The 16,710-nt window shown below is 49.7% G+C and overlaps 1 protein-coding gene across 1 annotated transcript in view; it reads right to left on the bottom strand.

Annotated features, from left to right (window-relative positions):
• MAF1 (MAF1 negative regulator of RNA polymerase III) overlaps window positions 1-16,710 on the bottom strand; it is a 125,479-nt gene that overhangs the window by 18,641 nt on the left and 90,128 nt on the right. The window contains exon 7 of the mRNA XM_086966429.1: window positions 4,809-4,922. Coding sequence (XP_086822555.1) covers window positions 4,809-4,922 — 114 coding nt within the window. The remainder of the gene's footprint in view (window positions 1-4,808; window positions 4,923-16,710) is intronic.

Below are 16,710 nucleotides of genomic sequence, written 5' to 3'. Positions count from 1 at the left end.
AGTGTGCTCTAGGAGGAACGGTTAGTGTACGTTTAGCTTTGTGATAGCATATTTGAATACACTTTAGAGATGGGATTGCCTTTGTGTGGGGGAGAGAAAGATTCAAATAGTTGTTTTGGCTTCCTGAAGGATTTAGTCCTGTCTGTGTAATATAGTAGAGCCCTTCTAACATCTAAAGTGTGTAAAGCTCTTTCCGCAACAGAGTCCGGTTTTTGAAAAAACACTGGTAACTCTACTGATTGGTTTAGGTGAAAAGGAGTAATCACTTTTGGTAGGAATCTAGGATTGGGTCTAAGAACCACTTTGTTAGGATGTATTTGAAAAATGTGAATGCTTGTATTTCACTAACTATTCTGAGAGAGGTGATGGCAACAAGGAAAGCAGTTTTCCATGTTAGAAATTGCAGGTCACACTTATGCAACGGCTCAAAAGGGGGTCCCATGAGTCTTGTAAGGATCACATTTAGGTTGAATACTGGAGCAGGTGGTTACCTAGGTGGGATTATTCTTTTTAATCCTTCCATAAATGCCTTTATTGCAGGTACTCTAAAGAGAGATAGATGTTGTCTATTTTATAAAAACGCTGCAATTGCTGCTAAATGCAGGCGTATGGAAGAATAATCCAAATTGGACCTTTGTAAATGAAGAAGGTAGCAAATGATATTTTGGAAACATCCAAAGGATCAATGTGATTGTTGTTACAGTATATTGCAAATTGTTTCCACTTAGCAGCATAGCATGCTCTGGTAGTGGGTCTTCTAGCTTCTTTAATTATATTCATACAGTCCGGTGGTAAGTTTAAGTAACCAAACTCTAGGACTTCAGGAGCCAGATCGCCAAATTCAGTTGGCTTGGTTCTGGGTGCCTTATTTCTCCATGGTTCTGTGTTAAGAGGGATGGCGTGAGCCGTAATTTCTGATGTAAACCAATGAGAGATCTAGTAGCGTGCCCATGTGGAGGCCACATTAGTTTGAGAGACTGCTGTCTGAGCTTGCGTACTACTAGTGGAATGAGTGGGAGAGGCGGAAAAGCGTACGCAAATCTGCCTGACCAGTTCTTCCATATTGCATTCCCCTCCGACCGTGGGTGTGGAAACCTGGCGGCGAAGGTTAGGCATTTTGTTCTCGTAGGTGGCAAACAGGTCTATTTGTGGATGCCCCCACATTTGAAAGAATGGTTGAAGAACTTGTGGATGCAACTCCCATTCGTAAATCTGTTGGGACTGGCGACTTAACAGTTCTGCTATCTGGTTGTGGATCCCTGGAAGGTGTTCTACTGTCAGATGTATGTTTTGAGGGATGGCCCATCTCCAAATATTCTGTGCAAGTTGCAGAAAGTGTGTCCCCCCCCTGTTTTTGTACATGATACATGGCTGTCATATTGTCCGTCCGTACTAGGACAGCTTTGTTTTGTATTTGTACTTGAAAAGTCTTGAGAGCTAGGAGAAATTGCTAGCAGCTCTAAATGGTTGATGTGGAACGGTTTCTGTTGATTGTTCCACTGACCTTGTGTGGTATAATGCAAGAGATGGGCTCCCCTTCCTGTGAGGGACGCATCTGTTGTGAGCACTATCTGTGGAACTGGATCTAGGAACGGCCGTCCCGTTGTCAAGTTTTTGGTGTTCCACCATTGCAGAGAGCGATATGTACGGCTGTTTACCAACACCAGGTCTGTGAGCTGACCTTGAGCATGACTCCACTGTTGTGCTAGACATTCTTGTAGTGGGCGCATTTGCAGTCTTGCGTGAGGAACTATAAAGATGCAAGACGCCATCATGCCTATTAGTTTCATGAACACTCTGGCTTGTAGAGAGTGCTGGCATTGAAAAAGGGAGACTAAGTTTTGAATACTTTGAATCCTGGCTTGACTGGGATACGCTAGAGCTACTGATGTGTTTATAGTAGCTCCTAGATATTGATGAACGTGCGAAGGCTCTAGGTGCGACTTGGTGTAGTGTATAGTAAACCCTAAGTTGTGCAGTGTTTGAATTGTTTGTTTTGTGTGTTGTGCACACTGGTTGTACGATCTTGCTTTTATGAGCCAATCGTCGAGGTAGGTTAAGACATGTATTTGTTGTCTTCTGAGATGTGCTGCCACTACTGCTAAGCACTTTGTAAACACTCGTGGTGCTGTTGTGATCCCGAATGGAAGGACTTTGAACTGATAGTGTTGTCTTTGTATGACAAACCTCAAGTACTTCCTGTGTGCAGGATGTATTGGAATGTGAAAGTAAGCGTCCTTTAGGTCTAGAGTGGACAGAAAATCTCCCTGTTGTAGTAATGGGAGTACCTGTTGTAAAGTGATCATGTGAAAATGATCTGATTTATGTAGTGATTGAGGGGCCTGAGGTCGAGAATTTGTCTTAATGTCCTGTTCTTTTTTGGAATTAGGAAATACAGGGAGTAAACTCCTGTTCCTTGTTCCTCTACCGGAACTACTTGAATAGCATCTTTCTGTAGAAGTGCTAGAACTTCCTGTTGAAGCAGAGTTGTGTGTTCTGCAGACATTGGACGCTGCCTGGGTGGTACGTTTGGGGAGGGAGGTGGGGGGGGGGGGGGGGGGGGGGGGAGGGTTGAGGGTGGTGCTGCGAGTTCTAGGCAGTAGCCATGTTGGATAATTTGTCTTCCTCTAAAATATCTTTTATTAGAGGAGGTCTGTGTGTGTGTTTTAAAAGATGATGTGTTTGTGCCGGTCTGCTTGGAGCCTCCTCTATAAGAGGAGCGTCGAAAAGAACCTCTAGTTTGGGTGGATTGTAATGCCCCCATAGACTTAGCGGTGTCTGTGTCTTTTTTTCATCTTTTCTAACTTATTATCTACTTCCGGCACGAACAATTGGTTCTGATTAAAGAGTTGGTTTAGAATGGAAGTTTGTACCTCTGGCTTAAAACCCGAGATGCTTAACCAAGCGTGACGCCTGAGAATAACACTAGTGCTCACTGCTCTGGATGCTGTGCCAGCTACATCTAGTGCGCATTTAATTGAGGCATTAGATATTAATTTGCCTTCTTGTAAAAGTTCTGCTGCCAGATCCTTGTGTTGATCTGGTAAGTGCTCCATTAACTTTTCTAGTTCATCGCATTGAGCCCTGTTGTAGCGTGATAGTAAAGCCTGTGTGTTTGCTATGCGCCATATGTTTGTTGCTTGTGCAGCAATCCGCTTCCCTGACACATCAATTATATTGGACTCTTTGTCAGGCGGGGGTGTATCCCCAGAAGTTTGAGAATTGGCCCTTTTTCGTGCATTTGACACTACCAAGGAGTCTAATGGCAGATGACCCCTAATGTATACTGGATCACCTGGTGCTGGCCTATACTTTCTCTATTCTAGGGTTTAGCATCCTACAACGTATTGGATCTTTAAAAATCTCTGGAGCATGTTTAATGACCCCCTTGATCATTGGTAATATTTGGGTAGACCTTCGTGACTAACAAAACATCCTCTTCAATGGCATCAGAGTGCATAGGAACCCCATGGTAAAGTGCAGCTCTGTTTAATAAATGGTTAAAACCAATACTATCCTCTGTAGGGGAAGGTTTTGTTGGGTAGTACTGAGGATCCGGGATGTCCGATGTATTATTTGGTGCAGAATTATATGAATCATCATCCTTGGGATATTCTGTGTTGATATCCTGAGACAGGTGGTGCTGCCAACTTGCTTGCTCAGGTGAAAGAGTGGTGTTAGGGAGTGGAGCCCCGCATTCAACTTCTTGTGCTCACCTAAAGACTGGGAGTGCGACGAAGGCGGACTTCTGGAGCAGCGCAGTTGACTCCATGAATGGACCAGCATTTAACCTTCAGCGCGGAGCAGGACTTGAAACAGATTTGATGGCTGGCCACGTAAAGTTTCGCTTCGCATTCCCTGATGGTCTTCAGGACAGCAACGCACAGGTCTTGGAAGTCATGGCCTGACCCCAGGCACCACAGGCTACCTGTTGGGGATCCATCACGTTTGTGACAGCGACAGTCCAAACAGTGTTTGAAACACTGAAGAAAAATTGGGGGAGGGGGGTTGTTTGGGAAATCAAGGTAAGTGTCTTGAGCGACATGAGAGGAAGCACCGGATCTGCTTCTGGTGGGATAGAAAGAACGGAGCTGCCGTCAATGCACCGGAGTGGCACCCATATAGGATGCACACATTTCCTGATCTGAATGGCATCACTGCAGAGCTGCTTAGCACCACCTCCCTACATGCAAAGCCACTACAAAAAAGTTTCTGAATCCACTCTAATGCCTGGGAAATATTGAAAAGGTGAGGAATCTGTGGCTAAAAGTCTATCTGGTGCAGAGTGCTAGGTCATAGGGGTTTTTATAAGCCACAATTTTCAAAGCAGAAGGCAAGTCGATACTGGCAAATCTCGATGGGTAATTTCAAGTTAAGTAATATGCCAATGGAAACTGCAGATGAATCTACATGCATCTTGATACAACGCTCAGATGGGAAGTAATAGCAGGGAAAAGAGGTGCAATCTTTGTAAGAATACTAAATGCAAAATGTAGAATACGGACAAGTTAATGGTAGCTTTATTAGCCAACCCAGGAAAAGGGAGTACAATAGCTCTGGTATTCAACATTATAGGGAATCACTAGGCAAGTAGCAACCGTTTCTCTGATGAGGAATTTAGCCCTTGTACAAGTGTAGATAGATTCCACGACACCACCCAAGTTACATGTTCACAGCCAGACAACAGAAATCTTATATAATAGATCTACCTTAAATGGTTTTGCCTCTTTGCGAACCTAAACAACCCTGACTTTATTGCAGGATGCCACATCATTTACAAGTGGAAACGTGTGTGTAGTTTCACTAACCGGTCTTCCTCAATGTTTCTCTCATCATCGTAATTGTCATCAATTTCTTCTTGATCATCTTCAAGATCCATATCCAACTCAGTGCCAAAATCAGAACGTGTGTATGTGTACCCACTACGGAAAGAAAAAATAAATAGTACATCAGAGTGCAAGAAATGTTAGCATTGCTTAATGCTGCATTAGACACAAAATGAGTACCACAAGAGGGACAATATAGAAACAAAGTAAGAACATTTCCACACAAATACTTATATACCTTATTTACATGCCTAGGTTATAGTGCCACCCTTCTGTCAGGGTTCTGCATATTGTGCCAGCTAAGAGCTGAACAGTACACATCTGTGAATTTCTTTATTATTTTGAAAGAGGAGTCAGATACGAGAATCATTTATTTTCATAAAAGTTAAGTTTGATCAGTACTGTTTTCATAGCTCCTTCCAATTTTGTTGCTTTTTTAAAAAACTTTATATTAAGCTTTTTGTAGAAAAACATACAGTGGTAACTCTGTCTCAACCAACAGTGGCATCTGAGTAGAACAGCCCCCTACTCTTCCCCTAACCCATTACTTTCCCCTCACAAATGGACAGCTCTGGTCACAGAGGCATAAAATACCAACAAAATTCACAATTTCCTTCTACTTAATTGACAAGGCGGATTACTGGAAATTCGTGTTGTACCCATTCACATCATCCAACAATAGACTTTAAAATTACTGGATGGCCTTTAAGCTTACTCTGAGTGGAAGATGACGAGTGGCTGCAAACAGGTGTCAAAGATCTGTATAGCACACCCTCCATGGTCATTGTGAGCAAAAAGAATGACCAGGTCCCAGTTGTGGCGTATATCCTCAGTACTTCTTCCTCCTCCTACCCCCCCCCCCCCCTCCAAAAGTATCCCTGCGGCATGTGGAATGATTTTGGGTAGTGAGTGCTGTCTCGAGTGAAATACGTCAACTGAACCCCCACCCCCTTTAAGGCTCCCTGCGCAATGTGGAAAGGCTTTGGGTAGTGAGTGCTGTCTCGAGAGGCAATGATGAGATCTGTTAGACCTGGCATTTCTTGGTGTTGTTACCCCTGACTTTTTGCCTCTACTTCTATTTTTGATGCTGTGATGGATTTCGTTTTGCTGGCTTAGATGCTTAGGGCACTTTGCCACTGCTGATCAGGGTCAAATTGCAAGAGCTTCCTGTATAAAGGGTTATGGTAATTGGTTGTCCATAATTGGTAGGTTTGTCTTACTAGTAAAGTCCCTAGTAAAGTGCACTATGTGTGCAAAGGCTGGTAATGTAAATGCTACCAATGGACCTGCAGTACTAATTGTGCCACCCACACAAGTAGCCCTAAAATGATCTCAGGCCTGCCACTTCAGTGCCTGCGCACAGTTAACTGCCTTGTTGTCCTGGCAAGGGCCCCCACTGGCCAGGCCTTACCCATCACTGTTTATGCACAGCAGACACCCTATAGTAGGCCCAAGGTATCCCCCCTGGGCAGGGTGCAGTGTATGTGAAAGGTAGGACATGTAGAGGTGTGTAGCATGTCCTGACAGTGAAATACTGCCAAATTCGTTTTTCACTGTTGCAAGGCCATCTTGCCCAGAGGACAGAATGGGGAATGCTGTGTCACATGTTTCCAGCATATCTTCCCATAGGCATAAGATGGAGTTTTGTGTGCCTGAACTCAGAATTCAATAGCGCATCTTTTTGCGCGCTTTTATAAGTGGCTGGTTTCTGGTCTTAAACCATCCTGTGTGCCTCTGCCTGGTTGTGTATTGACTGTCTGGGTTTGGATGTGACCGGGTCTGGGGAGTGTCCTAACACCAGGGAGGAGTAGGTGAGACCGCAACAGGCTGGCCTGCATTTGATGGGGTGAGGGGGGGGTTTGGGAGAGGAGTAGCCCCCTGGATGTGAAGAGGGCTGTGTTGCTGCCAACAAAGGATGACTCCGACTCCTGCGGAGCATATGGGGACCAGACCCGCACTATCAAAGGAAGAGAGTGTGCACTGGCAGGAAGACACATAGGTCTGGTTTGAACCGGGCTCAGAGCCCCCTGAACACAAAGACTTCAAAGGCATTTAAGAGTATAACTGTGAGAGCCGAAACCTATGAACTCAAGACTGAACTCTAGCCTGAAAAAGGATTGAAACTACTTTGTTATCAAGAGGAACCTCTGCCAAGGAAGAACAGCTGAAGAGAAGGACTGCCCTTGCTGTGTGTTCTGGGGCTGACCAGCAGTTTGCGGATTTGACTAAGCAGAGGACAAGGGGCTTTGCTGCCTGCTGTGTCCCCATGCTTGAAAGGACTTTGCTAAGTCCTGAAATAACTTGTCTCCAATGGCCTGAGAGGAGCTGGCTTCCTGTTGTGGAAACTCAGGAACATAAAAGTTTCCAAGTGTGTCTCAGCGACGGTGTGGGCGTGTGCTTTTAGCAGTCTGAGATCGTTGTGAGAATTGCCGTGACAGTGTGCCCCGGAGCAGTCTTGCACTCTGCTTCGATCAACAGCGTGACCAGAAGTGCTGTGATTGGTATCGGTATCAGCCCGGACCGTAGTCCCAAGGGGGAGCCGTGAGAAATCACCGCGGCCGGCCCGAGCCTGCTTTTGCCAAGAAGAGACCTGTGAAACTTCACCATTGTGGGTCCGAGGTCCTTTGCCCCAGATCAACAGAGTCGTGCCGGGAGCTGATCAGCTGTAAGGCCGTTGCCTGGTAGCCCAACTCTCACTGCGAGGAGCAGCCGCCACCAACCCAAAGCCAGGCAGCGCGACCCCCAAGCTGCTAGGAGAGGAGAGAGAAACTGCACCCCCCCAGGTAACGCTCAGCGAGCGTGTGTAGCTACCTCTGGCGGAGTGCGTGCAACGAGAGACCGCTCTCGGCCTTTCCCATATACGCAGCACGAGTCTCCGCTCAAGTCACTATCGCAGCCCGTACTCACCGAGGAGTGGCAGTACCGGGGTCGGATTGGGGAGCTGCACTTGGTTTCCTTCGTAACAGGATTGGGGCATATTTTGGCAATCGCTGACTGCGAGTCAGTCAGGAGTGGCATAGAGACCTTCACGAGCACCGTGATAGGTGCCAAATTGTTTTTACGATCCGCATTTGTACGTGCACTACGAACTGCATTATTACTTGCTTTTACGAACTGCATTAGTACTTGCAATACGGACTGCATGATTACTTTCTTTACGATCCACATTAGTGCTTGCATTAAGGACGATCTTATTTCTACATTACGAACGGCATAGCATTGCATTGGGACTCTGAAAACCTAGAAAAGTCCTGGGTTGACTTTGTAGAATTTTCAGTGAAACAATCGGTGGCTGGTTAAAGGGAAGTCAGGTGCAAGTTTATGATGAGATTCATCTATCATTTAAGAAAGAACATCTGTTAAGTAACTGTACTGCTGAAAAGTTGCATTAATACCTGGTGGACCTGGGCCCAGTCTCTCCCCCATTAGCATTTATGGCTGTACGGTTCTTGTCATGGATGTCTGAACCCATGTCAAATAGTAAGCAAGACCCCCTGACCCTGTTGGTCATGGTGGGATAACTCACGTTGTGGGTAAGCTGGGGGTTGTCCTGGGTTAGCAGAGGTGAACACCTCTGATCCCAAATCACAAAAAATGGACACAGAATTTAAAGAGACAGGCATTGTAAATAGGATATTCACACTATTGAGGTAGATCAGCCCCCCAAAAGGGAATGACCTGGACAGGTCGATGTAGGGCAGAGAAGGTGCTGCAAGAATCGAACCTGCTTCCTTATTTCTCCTCATACGACATTCTTTGGGGGCCCGCCGCACATGGGGCACGGGATCATTATTTTTTTTGTATGTTTACTGTTGGGGGGGGGGGGGGGGTCACACTCACACTTCCTAGCTGGCAAGTTTGTGGTTCTGTACACTTCTGGGGAGTTTCATAATCCTTTATTTTGGTTCTTTTGCAGAGTCTCAGAGGAAAATATCTGCTGTTTCAAGAGCCAGAATTGGGCCGCCTGCTGCACAGCGCTGGTAAGTTTGGGGTTCTGTACACTTCCCAGCACCTGACTGGTCCTATTCTTCTCCTCCCCGGAGTGTCAACGCCTAGCTTGTGTGCTCCTATAAAACAGACTTGTACAAATTTGTTTTCAGCGCTTAGGTTTGACTTTCTTTGCAGGTAGCTGATCGTGCTCTTTTTTGCCCATTTTCTCCAGCCATGCAACCTTTGTCATAGTATTTTTTATTTGCAAGCACTTAGGGCCAGGATTGCTTGTTTTTCGGAAGACATTTTTGCCTTAGGTTTTTTCGACAATTGCAATGCCTTTTTCCCCTTTGATACAAAAGGGGATGGTGATGGACGGAGCATCTGAATCAATCAAACACTCACACCCAGTCAAAAGATCTGGGTTTAATCCATCACCGTTCTTTAGCCCACTCTGCCACCCCAGTTCAGACATGGCTATATGCAAATCAGTCTGACCCTGTGCCTCATGGGAACAGTCCAGCCTAAACTGCCAAGCCATGTCTTCCCTGGACCGATAACAAGCTTCCGAGGACCGGTTTCTGGCATTCCAGCCATCTTCAGCCCGGCTTGCTTGAATCCAGTGGCAAAGTGTGGCAGGGTATGCTCAGACGTGAGTCCCTTGTTCACTTTGCCACTCTATTCCAAATGCTTTCTAAAATAAATCCTGCGGGGCGTGGCCAAGATGGCGGCGTAGGAAGACGCACTTTTCGGAGCTCCTGCCGTCGGCCTTCTACAGCACGGGCTCCGGCCTTACGGAGCCCCCCTCTCAGCGACCCCATTAGCCCGCCCGGTGTCCCTATACCACGGGGACCCAGCTGGGTTGTTTCTGACCCGCAGGGACCGCCTGCGTGACGATCCGCCGGTCGGCCTGCGGCGCGGCCTGGGCCCACAGCCGGCGCTGGAGGCGGAGCGACTAGTCGGGGACACAGCAGCCGAGCAGGAGGCCTGAGATCGGGCGTGCCCCCCACCTAACCCGGTGAGTCCCAGGCGGGTGCGACCCGCGCCTTCTTCGGCGCGAGGTATCGGGGGTTCCACAACCCGATTGCTTCTGCGGACCCGCCGCCATGGTGAGAGTGTGGTGACTGGTGGGGGTGCACGCCGAGCTCCGGGAGTGAGGAGGTGGGTGCAGCGGTGGTGAGCGTAAGCCCGCGCTGAGCACGGAGACCTAGCCAGAGGCGAAGCAGGACAGGGCCCAGGATCGCCGAAGGGGGGACCACACTAGAGACTTGGGGAAGAGAGCCCGTGCTTTGAGGCCCCCCCACGCAGTTTTCTGAGTCCGCGGCAGGCCCGGCCCGTGCATGAAAGTTGCGTGAGGCAGCAGACAGGAGATACGTCTGTTGCTGCTGCGGGCCTGCCGAGGGGAATACTCCGGAGTGATCGCGGGTGCAAGGCCCTGAACCTGGTGAACCTGGTGACACGGTGAGGGCTACGTCGTTGCACATGAACTTGGGCGACAGCCACCACTAAGGAAGCCGGAGTGGTGTCTGCGAGAAAGGAAGCGGTCCCTGCCCGGAGCGGACAGGGCTCATTGGAGCCGGAGGAAATCCTAGAGGAGGGGCCCTCGACGGAGGGTAGTACACCCCAGCGCGGTTCTCCGAGGCGAGGGCCTAGTCAGGCGCCATTTTGTTGTGCGGTGTGAGACGGCTGTTGACACGTGGTCTGGTAGCCAGCGCGGCCTACACACGCTCTGATACCGGACCTAGTGACTCTCCAGGAGGTGAGCCCGCCGCCAAGCAATTATTAGGTCGCAGGGCTCAAAAGTCCGTACAGACAAGACAATGAAGGACATGTTCGCAAAAGCCCAATCGCCCACGACGGCTAAGGACGTTTCAGTTGCTAGTACGAAACGGGGCGCGCTGGACGCGGAAGGCGCGGAACCCATTACAAAGGCCTTCCTCGAGTCCCTCCAGGAAGACATCCACACTCTCAAAAAAGAATTTGCTGCTGAGATCCGTGCAGTGCGATCGGATCTGGACGGAGTGGAGGAACGGGTGGCGGATCTCGAGGCAAAACAGGATAACCGAGACACTGAAACTGAGGCACTACAACTGGAAATTATACGCCTCCACGATCAACAGGTAGACCTGCAATCGCACTTGGAGGATCTGGAAAACCGTTCCAGACGGCACAATGTGCGCATTCGGGGAGTGGCTCACTCGGATGAGGATAAGGACCTCTTCAAGTTCACCAGGGAGCTCTTCAATCATATCCTGGGCCGGCCGGAGGATACAGCACTCCCGATTGACAGAGCACACAGGGTCGGACCCCAACGTACTGGGTCGACTTTCCCCGCAGACATTCTAGTCTGTGTTCAAGATTTCCGCACTAAGGAGGATATCCTTCAGCAGGCGAGGCAGAAGCAGCCCATCTCCTTTCGCGGTCATTCCCCGACACTTTTCCAAGATCTGTCTGCACTTACACTGCAGAAACGCCGCTGCTTCAAACCAGTCACGAGCCATCTCCAACAGCAGGCTATACCATACAGCTGGGGGCACCCGTTCAGGATTGTGTTTAAGTTGAACAACAAACTCTACCAGCTCCGCTCCCTCAAAGAAGCCTGTCAAGTGCTGGGTGTAGATCTGCCGCCGGAGGACGAGCAGCCATCTCGCCAAGGAGGAGCGGGAGAATCCTCATCTCAATGGCGCCAACAGAGGAACCGGCATCGCGTCAAGCGGCCCCCGAAGACGGAGATCGTAAATGGTCGCAGGGCGGCGGTGGAGGCAGTATCTGCAGACTTATCACAGCAGCCGGGCGGATGACGCACTTCAAATCCGCAAATCCCGAGGTCTCTGATGCTATTTCGGGGGCCCACGGGGGTGGGGGGGGGGGGTTCGGGGGGCAGACGAATGAGAGACTGGACCATCTTTCCCACATGAAACGGTGTGACCAGTCATCTGTGAGAGATGATGGACAATGGTGTACTTTTCTGTCGCTATATCTTTCAGTTCCTAGTTCTGGGATGTTGGCGAGGGAGGGGGGCGGAGGATGGGGGGGATGTTGGGGTTGGAAGGAGGGTAGAGTTTGGGGTGTACTTTTTTGCGGGAGGGAGAGGGAGGGGTTCCAGGTCCTGGGGGGTCCACCACGAGCCACTGGCACGAGTTTTCGGGATCATGTAGTAGGCCGCGTCCGGATAAGATTCCAAACGGTGTGGGAGCCATGTTGGGGTAAGGGTACAGGCTCCGGGGCTAGCCCCCAGAACACAGAGCTGACGAGGATGAGGGTGACTTATGGCCCCCACTGAAGTACGCATCCTCTCCCTGAACGTGAGAGGACTTAACAACCCAATCAAACGGAGAGCAGTATTATCCTGCCTTGAACATGCGCAACATTTGTCTCCTACAGGAGACGCATCTACTGCAGAAGGACTGCTCCAGGATGAGGGCACGTAACTTCCGCAACAGTTCTTTTCATCCGCCCCGAACAAGAAAGCTGGGGTTGCGATCCTAGTGGCGCAGAAGTTTTGAGGCCGGGTGCTACGCAAGGGAGCGGAGATAAAGGGGAGGTTGTTATCGTATCACTTCTCTCTGGGGGGGTCGAAATTCACGATTTGCTCAGTATATGTCCCCCAATGCGGGTCAGGAAAAATTATTTCATGACGCGCTTAGCGTAGTGGCGGCATCCGAAGATAGGCACATCCTTATAGGGGGAGACCTCAACCTTGTGCTAGACACCACGTTAGATAGGTCGGCGCAGCGCACTACACAGGCTGGGACCTTGTCCGAGGGGGGTCTGACAAGACTTGGGGGAACTGGGTATGGTAGACCTCTGGCGCAGCTACCACCCTGGCACTAGAGCTTACACATACTTAGAGCGCACATCGCACATACGCCAGATTAGATTATTTTTTGGCCTCTACTTCCCTCCAGGCGCTGACATCCACTGTAGATATACGAGTGGCATCTCTTTCTGATCGCGCTCCCATTCGGCGACTTTCCTTTTCCTCCCCAGTGCAACGACCCTCTCGATGCTGGCGACTCAGGGACACACTATTACAACGCAAGGAGGTGCCCGAGAAAATTATAAACGTGATAAATGATTTGCTACATAACAACAGCTCTGATACTTCCCCAACGACACACTGGGTAGCATTGAAGGCATAACTTAGAGGAGAGTTCATAGCCTTATCTTCAGCTGAAAATAGGGCGCAGGCAGAGAAAAGGGACGAGCTGACACAGAAGGTTCGGGAATTAGAGGGCATGCACCAGAGGACATGCGCACCCAGGATATGGAGGCAACTAACATTAGTTAGGAAACAGTTGAGCGCGCTAGACCAAGACAGGGCGGAATTTGCGGCATTGAGAGTGCGCCACATGTACTAAATGGGGGGGGGGACAGGTGCGGGCGCCTATTGGGACAAGCGCTCAGAGAGAAACGGCAACGTCACATGGTGAAAGAAATTAGAACGCCGGGAGGGAGCCTAGCCACGGAGGATGGTGAGATCGCGGCCGCCTTTGGCGATTTCTATACCTTCCTATACGCAGGGTCAACACTAGATCACGCAGCAGGCGAAGCATTCCTCGATTCTATCCGGCTCCCGGTACTCTCACTGGACCAAGCTGCGGCCCTGGAATGCAACATCAGACCCGAGGAAGTCATCTTAGCCATTTCCAGGCTCAAGCTGGGAAAGGCCCCGGGGCCTGACTGCTTCACAGCCATTTTTTATAAAACTTTTTGCGCACAAGTAGTACCGCTGCTTACCACCCTCTAACTCTTTCTCGGACCCGGGCGCGATTTCTGAGGACCTACGGGACGCCACCATCTCCGTGATCCCTAAACCAGGAAAGGATCACTCGAGGTGTGAAGCATACCAACCCATCTCACTACTTAACATTGATTTGAAATTTTACACAAGTATCCTGGCCGCGAGACTCGCCCCGCTGATGCAGAGACTAATTGTTCCGGATCAGGCCGGGTTCATTTCGGAACGGCAAACTGTAGACAATACAAAGAGGGCGCTCCACCTCATCGAGAAGGCCACACGTACGGAAGGGGAATATATGATGCTTGCAATTGACGCGGAAAAGGCGTTTGATGGAGTCTACTGGCCGTATCTGGAGCAGGTCTTGGTAAGGGCTGGATTGGGAAACAAGATTCCGCACCTGGATCCTGAACTGCTACTCGAGACCTTCAGCGACGGTCCGCGTCAATGGGTGCTCTTCGCCCGCTTCTCCATAGAGCGGGGCACTAGACCGGGGTGTCCATTGTCGCCCTTGTTGTTTGCCCTCTACATGGACCCCTAGCTCAAGCAGTGAGACTCGCTCCAGAGATCCATGGAATCAAAATGGGGGCCTTCGAACATACCATAAGCTTGTATGCGGACGATGTTCTGCTGTCATTGTCCTCTCCCGGGGAGTCGCTCCCAGCCTGTGTGGCCATCCTGGATGCCTTCGCGGAAGTGGCAGGATTTAAAGTCAACCTAAGCAAATCAGTGGCACTCTACCTTTCCCTGGATGCGTCGACAAGAGCGCTCCTACAGGGGCTCTTTCCTTTCCCATGGGCGTCTGAGGCTATCCCCTATCTCGGTATCCAACTGACGGCTACCCTACAGGGCACGGCTCGCCTTAATTACACAAGACTCCGGCAGACAATCCGGTCAGAACTGGGTAGATGGAGACACCTTCCGTTGTCGTGGCTAGGCAAGGTGGCAGCGATAAAAATGACGATCCTACCGCAGGTCCTTTATGTGTTCCGAGCCATGCCTATGAAACCCCCAGAGGGGTGGATCCGTCCGACCCAAGCTGAATTAGCGCAATTTATCTGGAACGGGTGCCGTCCACGGATGAAACTTCGCCTGGCGATGTTGCCTCCTGAGAACGGGGGACTGCGCCTACCAGATTTGATATTACACTACCAAGCGGCGCAACTGCAAACGTTAGTGGAATGGAGCAAATGGGAGTCCGAGAAGCACTGGCTCTTTCAAGACTAGGCTGTAGCGGGCCGCACACTGCAGGAGGTTCCTTTCCTGCGGCGGCAGCATCGACCCCCCAACCTCTACGCCTCTTTCTTCACGAGAACTCCTCTGGAGGTGTGGGGCCATGTAAGTGTAGCACACGAGCTGACATCCTTCCCATCCCCGCTAACACCCTTGCTGAACAATCCTGACTTCGGTCCTGGTATGGACACGGTGGCATTTGCGAGATGGGGCCCGGCGGGATGTTGGGTACTTTCACACATGTATGCAGCGAAGGGGGCCATTCCTTTTGACGCCTTACGTTGTGAATACGGCTTGCCGGAGGAGGAGCGCCTACGTTATTTCCAGGTGCGACATTGGGCACTCCATGCAAGTACCAGAGACGGGGCAAATCGCAGACTCAGTGAATACGAATATTGGCTGCTCTTGAGGAAGTCGGACCGCAAAACTTATATCAGATATTTACTGCATGCTATTAGGTAGATACACTCATGTCCACAATTCAGGACAAGCGAGATGGGAGAGAGACCTGGGGCGCACACTAAGTAACAAAGAATGGGAGGGCATCTGTTATAGGGCTCGCCACTCCGCACACCACATGGGCCTGACGGACACCCTCACTAAAATCGCCACATATTGGTACTATACCCCGGAGAAGCTCCATGAGATGGATCACACACGAGATGCACTATGTTGGCGGGGCTGTGGGGAGAGAGGTACACTGGTACACTTATGGGATTATCCTCATTTACAGGGTTATTGGAAACAAGTACTAGACGAGGTAGATCTACACTTAGAAACGACCCTTCCGAGATTCCCCGCCTACGTGTTGCTGGGCTCACCCAATCCTATAACCTATCCATTGCGCTCCCATCGGGGTAGACTGATAGCCATAGCACTGGGCTCTGCGTTGCAGAATGTTCTCACTTACTGGCGCACTGCACACGTTCCCACTTTTCAGGGCTGGTAGCACCGTCTTTGGAACGTCTTGGGGATGGAAAAGCTGTCTTTGGTGGCCAGAGGGGAGGGAGACAAGTACCCAGAATTATGGCGGCCCTTCTTAACGCTCTTGGCCACAGAATTCATGGAGGTGACCTGTCCTAGATATTTGCGCCTCCTACAACTGCCGCAATGCGGTGTCAGGGAATTATCGAGCTAGACAATCGTGCCTACGTGGATGACATTTGAACCTGGAACTGGGGTGGTGGGTGGGTAATTTGGGAGGGCGGCGGGGTTTGGGGTACAATATTTAAGTGTTGCTCTCTTCAATGGACACTATTATGAAGTCGTAAAGGGACCTGGCCTGCATAACAACTGTCTTGTAAGGATATTGGGCGTCTTCACCCTACCGCCAGCAGTCTTCAGGAGCCTTTTTCCCCGCACTTGAATCAAAGACCATGGTCCTGGAAACGCACATACCTACTTATGTCTGTTCTTCATTGTTCATGTCTTGATTTGTCACTAAAAGCTGTATAAGTGCTGGGTAGGCCGAATGTTGACGCCGAACCAGTGTATAAAGCATGATGGTGTATTAGATCTGGATGTGCAGCACAATAAACATATTTTAAACATAAAATAAATCCCCAATTTCAGCCTGATTCGGCCTGCGATAATTTGTTGCTGACCGTGTCAAGTGACCTTCCTACCATCGCCTGCATGTCCTGCTGCCTGCAACGTCGTAATGCAAGAGGATGTCCCTGAAGGAAAATGCTACTTACCAGTATGCATCTGTTCTTGGCAGGTAGAGCTGCAGAGTCGTACACTTTTGCAATAGATCGCCACCTGGTGTTGGATCGGATGATTGCAGGTTGTTGTCTTCTTGGAAGAAGTCTTTGTAGTCACGAGATAGGTGACTCCTCCCTTGGACAATACTGCGCATGGTCATCGACTCCATCCTCAGATTGTTTTTCGCCATGATGGGAAATGATGGGAGTTAGTAGAAGTAAAGAGAAAGGATGTCCATGCTTGTGCATCTAAGTAAGAGGAGTACTGGAACGGATA

This window comes from Lissotriton vulgaris, chromosome 4_1 (assembly GCF_964263255.1).
Source record: "Lissotriton vulgaris chromosome 4_1, aLisVul1.2, whole genome shotgun sequence".
NCBI classification, from domain to species: domain Eukaryota; kingdom Metazoa; phylum Chordata; class Amphibia; order Caudata; family Salamandridae; genus Lissotriton; species Lissotriton vulgaris.
This window is presented reverse-complemented; position numbering and strand designations above follow the sequence as displayed.